This window comes from Propithecus coquereli, unplaced genomic scaffold, assembly GCF_000956105.1.
Source record: "Propithecus coquereli isolate 6110/MARCELLA unplaced genomic scaffold, Pcoq_1.0 Scaffold51, whole genome shotgun sequence".
Taxonomy (NCBI): domain Eukaryota; kingdom Metazoa; phylum Chordata; class Mammalia; order Primates; family Indriidae; genus Propithecus; species Propithecus coquereli.
Genome location: NW_012150952.1, coordinates 1,540,731 through 1,550,803, shown reverse-complemented (window position 1 = coordinate 1,550,803; position 10,073 = coordinate 1,540,731). Strand labels below are relative to the sequence as shown.

The window sequence follows — 10,073 nt, the reverse complement described above, 5'->3', positions numbered from 1 at the left end:
TTAACTTAGGAGCTATGTAATAAAGAACTGGATATGAATGAATAATATATACTAAAAACAAAATCTGAAAACACAATACAGTTCCCATCTGCTTACTAGGAAGGGAATGTACCACTAGTGATGACAACCATGTCAAGTGTCACTTGCTTCAATCTGAGATGTAGACTTGGCAAGTTTTCCTTTATTCAGGCAGAACCACAGAGAAAAATGAGTGTGATATTCCTCAACCTTCCCAGTAAGTGATATTTGTCAAGTTACTTCTACCACTAAGCACAAACTAGTATGAGAAAAGTCCTTGACTCCATTGGAAATTTAACTGAGGCTCCATCTTGAGATTCAGGCTTAGACATTGTCAGTTTACCCTGAATAAATCTCAGCCTGTTGCCACTCTCTGATGGAATTTCTCTCCTAGGAAACATTTTCTAATTTGAATTTTATTTTATCTAGTGCAATTATTAAGGTAGGTGTGCTTGGTGGCTTGTGGACTTGACTATGTAGTCAAATTGTTTTTTAGTGGCTAACCTTGATCTTTCCATTTTTATTTACATTATCTGTGAAATCGACTGGGCATTTGGCACATATTTTAGATTTTCCCCACATACATGAGCACATACTGCATGTTTTTTGTTCTTTTTGTATTTCGTCTGAGCTACACGGCAAATCAAAACAGAGCAAGGAGAATTATGCCAATTGCCATCTTAAGGACAGAGTTTTTACATGACCGAATATTATTTACCTACATGCTGGAAATACACTATAGGCCACGCAGATGCAAAGAAGACCCTGCCTCAAGTTTTAGTTCACTGTCATGATTTCATTAGTCCTGATACGTAAGAAAACAGTTTACAAATGCTAAGGAGAGCTCTTCCTCCACAGGAATATTTCCATTTATTTTTCTCATTGTGGTTTCTCACCTTGCTCCACAATGATTTGAGCACTGAGTTGTGCGTCACAAATCATATCGTTAGTTTTTTTGGTGGTGGGGATTAGATCTAAATCACAATGATTATGAATGAGTGTGCTGGGATCTGAACTACTTGGTGTACTGCACTGTACTGTACTTGGTGATTCGACTTCGAGCTGTGCTAGGGGAGGCGGCTCCAAGGGTCTGGCTAAAGTGATGGTCAGAGGAGCTCCTCATGTGGCCGATGGTGGCTGCTCCGCCCATGCTGCTCAGGCCCCCACCTCCACCCAGGCTGCTCAGGCCGATGCCACCACCACTTACTCCAGCTCCACTCAGGCCCCCGGCTCCGGTGCCCATGCTGCCTATGCCACCGCCTCCACTTATTCCAGCTGCGCCAGTTACGCCAGCACCAGAAACCACCCTCTCTGTCACGATCACATTGTGGGCATTGGCTAACTCGGGGTGCATGGTCAGATTGCCTATCATGCCAGAAGCTGGTTGGATTACTCTTTCTGTCACTACCACATTGGAGGACTCTCTAGGATTAGGGATAGTCAGAGTGGTGGGTAGACTTGAGCTTGGTGCTATTACCCTTTCTGTCACTATAACATTCGACCCATCTCTCAGGTCAGGCATCTCTAACATTCCATGCAAATCAGCGCCAGAGATTGGGCCGACCACCCTCTCTGTCACCACCACATTTGATGCATGTCGGCTATCGTGAACGTGGACAGAGGGCTTCAGCGTGCCAGAGGTAGTGTAAGACTCGGTCATAGTGACATTACCATAGCCCAGAGGATCAGAAATAGGCATAGGATGCTGTACACCAGGTCCCGAGGGATGGGCACTCTCAGAAATTACTGTGGTCGTACCGAAATGTGGGGAGATTGGTGGGTGTCCCCTAGCAATGGCCTCTGTTTCCTGATGAAGGCATACTGATTCAGTGCTCTGAGGTGGCCAAGAAGGATCAGGGTCTGGATATGGTTCAATGTCTTTTCCCAGGCTGATATCTGCCAACTTCTTAAATTTAGGCCCTAGTGTATCCAAGAAGCTGTCATCCAAGTCTTCTCCAATGAAGCTACAGCAACCCACGGAGCCAGCGGGGGAACCTACACCTTCAATATCATATATGAGCAAACAGTCATTGGATGGGCGTCCTTCATCTTCATCTGCATAAGCATATGCTTTCTGAATTTGTAGAGGAAAGAGAAAATGCAACTATTAATACATATTTAACAATAACAGAATAGTTTTTACTATTAGCTTTCCTTCCAGAGCATTACCAAAGAGGAATGTATAAAACACGTTCTGATATCTACTAGAGATGCTTTAAAAATCATTTTATAGCTTCTTGAAAGAATTTAGTTAGAAATTATTTTAACTATGATTCCAATAATACATTTGGATTTTTAAAATTTACTTAGACTTGCTTATAATTGTGTACTTCGGACACAAAAATCACAAAAAAACCCACATGAATTATTTTATAGCCAAGTTTAGAAGAAGGTACATAAAAATGCTGAACTTGAAATATACAAAAATGTGTGGTTTTTTTTTGTCTAAAAAGGTAGCTTGTAGTTAATTTGAGCTCACTCGAGACAGTGTTTTCTTTCCTTCAGATGGAGTAAATATGATGGTTCTGTGATAGTTTATTGCAATGTGGCTTTTTCAGCCCAGCAACAGGAACATTTGACTTTGGGTCTGTGCCACTTTTGGATTCAAAATTGAAGGTGATCAAAGACAATTTTTAAAAATAGAATCTCTAAATTTAAAGTAAAAGCCCATATTTGTGTGCACTTTTATTGCATCTTTGCTGTTCATAATACTGAACTGCAAATTTTCAGGTTAAGTGTCAGAAATACCTTGGAGGAAACCAGTGCATTGTGTCATTTCATTAAAAAAAAATATTTGTTGAGTCCTTGCTGTTTGCCAGACACTCCGTTCAGAACTATACAATAATAAACGATACTAGATGAAGTCCTTCTGTTGTGGGGCTTATGTTTTAGTAGGGTGAGACTGACAGTACACAAATGTATGTCAGGTGGTGGTAAGTGCAGGGTAGAGGGACAGAGGGTGGCGGGGTTGCCCTTTTAGATCAGGTGGCTAAGGAAAGGATCTCTGATAAAGGGGTGTTTGATCAGAGATTGGAATGAAGTGACAGAGTGAGTGAAATAGGTAGAATGTTCTGGGTGGAGGGAGCTGTAAGTGCAAAAGTTTTGAGACAGAATTTTACTTTTCATGAGAACAATATTCATATGTAGGGATATGGATAGGAAGTATTCCTATGGATTTCACCAAGCCTCATTATTATCGATTGCTATTTGAAAGGCTTTTACTAATATTTTATTTAAAAATATCAGTTACCCTCTAAACCATTAGGGGAGTTAATGAAGGCATTTTAGGCCAGAATGTAGAAGGACAGAAATGTATTTCCAGTCAGTATCAGAGACAGGGACTTCCTGAAGGTTTAGTATCCCCTCGTGTGTAACCCATGGGCAATTGTGTCTCTGACTAGGGATGGCCAAGTTAATTCTCCTTCTGCTGCTTCTCCAGCCTTCACACTCTTCCCATCATCACCTGCAGCTGGTTCTTAGAATATTCTGGAAGTGTACTATGGCTCTTGAACCTACTCTTATTGAATGTTTACTATGTGCCTGGAACTGAGCTAGGTATTGACAATATAATGTAGAGAACATAGGGACGGGACACTAAAAAATGGTCATAGACATATAAACTGACAGATTTTAGCAATGACAGTTTCTACAGAATGTATACAGAAATACAGATGAGGAAGCATTAATCCTATTTTGGATAAGAGGGTTAACTATAAAAATGTCAGAGGGGCAGTCATATTTGAACTTGGTCTTGAAAGGTGGGTAGGAGTTTGTGAGAGATGTGGTGGGATACAGGCACTCCAGGAAGAACATGGCATAAGCAAAGGCATGGAGGTGACGAGACTGCTGTGAATGAGGCAAAAGTGCTCAGCGTGTGGAGTTGATGCAAGGATTCACTGGAGATGTGAGGGAGGGCGCCATTTTGTGAACAATCTTATCGCCATATTAAGGACTTTGGACTTCATGCCACAGACAAAATAGAGCTGGGAGCTATTGGCCATTTTTAAATAGGGGAGTAAAGTGCTCAGGCAAGAGCTTTAGATATATTAATTAGCAACAATATGGATTGTTGGGCATAAAGACTAAAGGCTGAGAACCTAGTTAGGAGACTCCTGCCAAAGCCCCTTTGGGAATTAGGGAAAGCTTGGAGTAGAGCAGTGGGCACATGGGTGATAAGGAAGGTATGTGGTTAAAGAGCTTACCTGACAGAAATAACTTTCCATGAAATTCATATTCAGACCTCCTTCTCTACATTCCCTCATAGAATTTCTTCTTAATGTTCCAGAATATTCTTGACATATCTCAGGCATTCCTGATGTTTTAACTCCATCTGTTAGTTCGAATCCTGTTGTTCTTTCTCCTCCTCCCAGGTCTTGCATTTCTCTGCCAGAATACTCATTTGTGTAAACTCCTAAAAGTGTCAATGGAATTAAGTTTACTTTCTGTAGTGTATTGTAAACTGAAAATTAACAACTTACTATAATGTGTGGTTTTTTCATTTAGGTATGCATTTGTGAGCAAAGAAATAAAAAGAAGACAAGATGTAAAGAAAGGAGATATAAACATGATATTGAGGTAAAAATACTATTATGAATTTCTTAATTTGGTAAGTATCTGTTGAGAGACTACTATCTGCTGTGCTAGAAGAGGGGGCTGCACAGAAGTTACAAAAACCTAGAGTTTGATTTCAACTTGAGGGAAATTGGGGGAAAATATTCAAATTCTAAAAGTTAAAAACTACTATAAGAAATCCCAGTGAATTATTAGAAGCACAGGGCATCCAGAAGAATGCATGAGAACCACTGGCTTTTAGAGCGGAGGCCATGGTTATGGTAAGATGAAGGGTCTTCATGGAGAATCTTGGGTTTGCACTGGGATATGAGGTTGTAAATAGAAGCCATGTACAGTATTTGAGGTAGGAAAGATAAAATGATGTCCTGGACTATGGAACTATGATGGAAGGGACGATGTTGATATGATTTTTGCAAAGGTTTGTAGACTTATGAGGGAACAAATGGATTTGATAAGTCTTGAGAACTGATTGGGTGTCAATAGGGACACAGGGGTCAACAATGAGTTTCCACTTTTGAGATGGGGATGCTTTGTTGTTATTAATGAGAATGGACAAATCAGGTTGTGTAACTGACAAATCAGATGGAAAAATAGGTTTAAAGAGGAGTTCTTTGAATAGAGTCCAGCTCTATAAGTTACACAATTCCTATGCCTGTTATATTTTAAAGAGTTCAAAATAGAAAAGTAATGATTACTGTTTGAAAAAGACTAAGAGAAAAATAAACTCATTGATAACATTTATTTACCTTGAGAAAGGTAAGATGGTACAACTATTTTCATAGATATGGGAAGTTATTTTAATTGTTCTTTTTATTAGAGTGGTAGTTATCCACTTTCTATGAAATCCTAATTGTTCCCTGGTTTCTGTCTGTGAACTGATCTAGACTCCTGTTTTAAGGCAAGTTGTATTGATGCAGTCTTAGCCATGTGCAAGAAGAAACTCCACAACATGCATACTACCTCACCCAAGAGCCTTGAAAAATTTTGATAGTGTTTCATCTACTTTCAATTTAAGCAATTGATCAAATTTTGTGCATAACATTTATGCTGATGCTGAGAATGGATGTAATTGTTTTCTTTGTCATAATAAGCAGTCCAAATCAGAACAATTTTGAATCATTGAACCAACTGTACAAGGAGATTTTAGCCTCAATAAATGGCCACGGATATATTTTAATTGGGTTGTGCTTTAATTTTAATTAATGTATGAATATATATATGTATGTATGTGTGTTTTTTGGGTAAATGACATTTGCTTTAGTAGATAAAAAATCTTGACCAAAATTGACTCATGGCTACAATTCATTACTTCTGTTTATAGAGGTCCTAATTAGATCATCTCCTAAGTACTCTTTGATGATTGATGAAGATTTTAAAAATATATCATATGAGAATAATAATTACAGTAGGTTTTACTTACCATTTAATTTACAAATTAGTTATTTTAAAAGAAATGATATAAACACTTTTAAAGAAAAATAAGATCATTGAAAAATAGGAAGGTATGCAAAGAGAGAAAACAGAGTTCCTTCTTAGTCATTTGAACTGTTAAAAAATGTTTTTTTCTTACCTGAGTTGTCAATGCATTCAATTATATTTGCATTATCAGGTGGTATTTGTGTTACAGGGATAGTAGTCAAACCCTAAAAGACAAGAAACAACATTTTTGCATTTGTAATGACTTTTCTTCTTATAGTCATGTATTTGCTTTATTCTTAAAATCACCTCAGATTTCCAAAAAGAATACTATTTAGGAAACTTTTGAAATCCATTTAGAACTTGAACCTCATTTAGAAAGACTTCCTAGTTACTTCTATCTAATTTCAATGTACTTTGGATTCCTCTTCATTTTCCCCATTAGCTTTCCCAGGACAAAGAATAGCATAGACTGTGAGTGATCACCGACATCTTGGTTCATGTGTAAAGACTGAGTTTAGGTGACTACCAAAGGCCATTTCTTACAGATTAGCACTTACCCTGGGTTCAGGCTGTGGTCCTTCTACTGCCCATGAATGAATTGCTCCATCTGAACATTCAGGAACAGGCTCAAAGCCAGCTCCAACACCTGGGGCACCTCCACAATCACAACACAGCAACAAAAATGGGACCACTGGTAAGAGAAGGTTAGGAATACTGCAGTTAGCAGTGGGCCCATATGAAAACAAAACGAACTGCTTTTTTTATGCTTAAATTTGAGTTCCTCATATAACTCCCATTTGACTCTAAAATTATTATGAAAGTTTCAGAAAACAAACTGAATAATGATCAGACACCAAAATAAATGTGAGCTTCAGTGTACTAGACTGCAATCAATTTTAATTTGTTTCATTGTACTAACATTACAAATGATATTATACTATTAAAACTGATGAGTCTTTTCCATGTCATTACTCACGAAAATATTAAAGGAGAGAGGAAGGAAAGGTAAAGAGGTCAGGCAATATGTTTGATTCTTTGTGTTCTTGCTTCCATGTCTTTATTTATTTTCCTCCTCTCCCATGTGCTTGCCTTTCTTTATTTCATCAGTGAAATCTTATTTATGCTTCCAGCAATTATTCTCTATGACACTATTATTTCCCCCTACCCAGATGGCTTTTCATTAAATTACTCTTGCACAAATAGAGAACATCACGCTGCTTAATGTCTCTTGCTGTTAATCAATTGGGGTTTTCTCATTCCTCTGTTTATTATCAGCCTTTTATATAACGTAATCTTGATAAAGGGTTTTGAATGAATGGATGAAAGAAAGAATTTGTAAATAAAATCATGAGGAAGGAAGGAAGGAAGGATATAAGAAAGAAGGAAAGCAGGGAGGAAGGAAGATAGTAAGGATAGAAATAAGGGAAAGAGAGAGAAGAAAGAAGGGGAAAAAAGAGGAAAGAAATCCTATGTGTTGCTTTTTTGAAAATCTACTAGTCTGAGAGAAAACTTGGAATTTAGAGATAATGACTCTAAGGCCTAAATATAATTTGTAAATCTTTTATTAACTATACTACCCAAAAGTAGTCACCAATATGAAACAAATCAGCACCTGCATAATTAAGTTATTCTTATAATGTATTGAATTTTAAAGTTTTGTAATGTTGGTTGATAATCAATATGGCTGAAAAATTAGAGAATTCTCTCATATATATTTTATGTTACATTCTGTAAATTTGCTAGCATTTATTTTTTTTTTTGTCTCGGCTTATTTTGATGAAAATACTTTCTTTTCTAAAACTTGTTCCCTCTTTCATAGAACTTTTCTGGTTCTTTAATTTATTATGATTATGAGTCAATGAGAATGAACTCCTAATTGTTAAAGCAGAAATTTCATTTTGGGGGAAAATATATTTCAAATTATGGAGAAAGAGCCTTAACTCCAAGCTGTGTTATTAGCATGTCCAAACACATTGTGGTTTAGATGAACCCGATGGTGATTAAAAAGTTCAAAAGGGTGAGTTATTTAACATTAGAGAAAACCCAGTTTACGAATAAATGCCATAAAAAGTATCTATTGATGGCTGTACATGTGGTAAGAGAAATGAAGGTAGAAACTATTTTGTATGTAAATGCGTGACTTCACATTTTGTGTGTGTGTTTTAAATTAAATATTTGAGGTGTCTTCTGACTGTAAGATTTTATGATTCTATACTCAAAAATGGCAGTTTGCATTAATTTAATTATAATGTGCAGATTTCAACCTCCTTACTTCAGAGCTTCCCTTCTCATTTCTCAGAAACTTTAGCGTGTCTCTCATCTCCACTCTAATATTTATCATCATCCAAGGTAATGCTAAAGGTCACCTGGACAATCCGGTGGAGTCTACTCATACAGCTGGATCCTTGCCTACTGCTACTCTAGTGGCCATACAACGCGCTACATGCTTCAAAGCAATGTTGTGAAGTAAGTATTATTATTTCACAGATGACAAAAGCAAGGCTTAGAAAGGTTAGGTAATCTTTGAAAGATCCAGGCAATTAAGCTTAGAAACTGGAGTTTAATCCCAGGTCTATTTGACTTTCCTTTTATTATGCTATGCAGCATTAGCATAGCATAAAATCCCTTCAAGATCTAGGCCCTGACTATCTTTGGGGACTCGACTCTCACGGTTACTGTCACACACATCCTTTATGTCTCCCACGTTGGAATTCTTTATTTCACTACTTTGAATTCTCATTCTTTTGGGTTTTTGCACATGGATATTTTTTTCTCCTTGTACTGTGTTCCCTTTCTCTTGTTCATCAGGCTAACTCCTATTCATCTGTTAAAACCCCACTCAGAGTTTAATTTCTCTGTGTATCCTTTTCTGATTGTCTTTGCCACCCAACTAGCCATTTGAGCCTGCTTGTTATGGCACTGAGACTGATTGCAAACAAGTTTTTATCCTCCACAGTCCCATAAGGGGTCAAGAAGTTTATAAACCCAGCACCAAACATAGAAATTTCTTTATAATTGCACAAAATGAAAATTTGTAAAATATATTTTATCAAAGAATCAGAAAACTTATCTACCCCCCGCCATTTTTGGGGGGGGCACATATAAATAGGATTGTTAAAGTACTTACATCCTAAGACCAAGAATCCCATGATGAGCAGTCCAATGCCAGCAGGACCAAAATGTACGTTATCTGACAAAGTGTAGTCTCCTGTATCGCCAGATACCGCACGACCAGGTGTTGTGATAATGTCTTCTGGATTGGTAGTAACGCCATCAGACCAAGTATTGACTCCTGAGCTGGTACCACCTCCATTTAAATTGTTTCCACTGGTAGTGGTATCAGTAGTACCTATAACACTAGTACCTGTATTCTCATTAGTACGTTCTTCCCAGCCTTGAAGGTCAATATTAACGGTACCAGTGCAAGTTCTTTGAAGAGTGTCTGTAATAAGGTTCAAAATGGGAGAAATATTTTATACATTTGGTATAATAATTGTTGAATGATACAAAACTATTGTCTTTTTACATCAATACTTATTTCTATGTCTTCATTTCCATCAATTCAGTAATTTCCCAAATATTTGGTCTGTGACTTGGTTTTTAAATCAATTAAATTACTATAATATTATTTTTATAATTAACCTTATTGTTACTAGCAATACTATTTATTGGATTATTTTGTTATATTATAAATAGTTGGATATTACATATAATTTGAAAAGTATACAGTTATTGAAAGAAGCAAAACCAAAACTCACCAAAACAAACTCACAGTAGCAGTACTCAAGGACAACCCCGTTGATATATTTTTTAATGATCTTTTGTCTTATAATGCCTAAAAGTTGCTTATTATTTATGTTACATTGAGATGATCATACGGTTCATTCAATTTTATTTATTTTTTACTTTAAACTATAAGCATTCTTTCATGTTTTGTTTTGTTTTTTTTTTTAATTTCAGCATATTATGCGGGTACAGATGTTTAGGTTACGTATGTTGCCCTTGCCCCCCCTCCCCCCCAAGTCCGAGTTTCAAATATGTCCATCCTTTGGGTGGTGCGCATT

General features: G+C 37.0%; 1 protein-coding gene across 1 annotated transcript in view; it reads right to left on the bottom strand.

The window, feature by feature from the left end:
* Positions 1-1,033: 1,033 nt before the first annotated feature.
* Positions 1,034-10,073, bottom strand: part of DSG1 (desmoglein 1) — a 34,310-nt gene continuing 25,270 nt past the window's right edge. Inside the window, exons 11-15 of the mRNA XM_012656590.1 lie at positions 9,137-9,451; positions 6,567-6,700; positions 6,161-6,233; positions 4,221-4,429; positions 1,034-2,092 (exon numbers count right to left, since the gene is read on the bottom strand). Coding sequence (XP_012512044.1) covers positions 1,034-2,092; positions 4,221-4,429; positions 6,161-6,233; positions 6,567-6,700; positions 9,137-9,451 — 1,790 coding nt within the window. The remainder of the gene's footprint in view (positions 2,093-4,220; positions 4,430-6,160; positions 6,234-6,566; positions 6,701-9,136; positions 9,452-10,073) is intronic.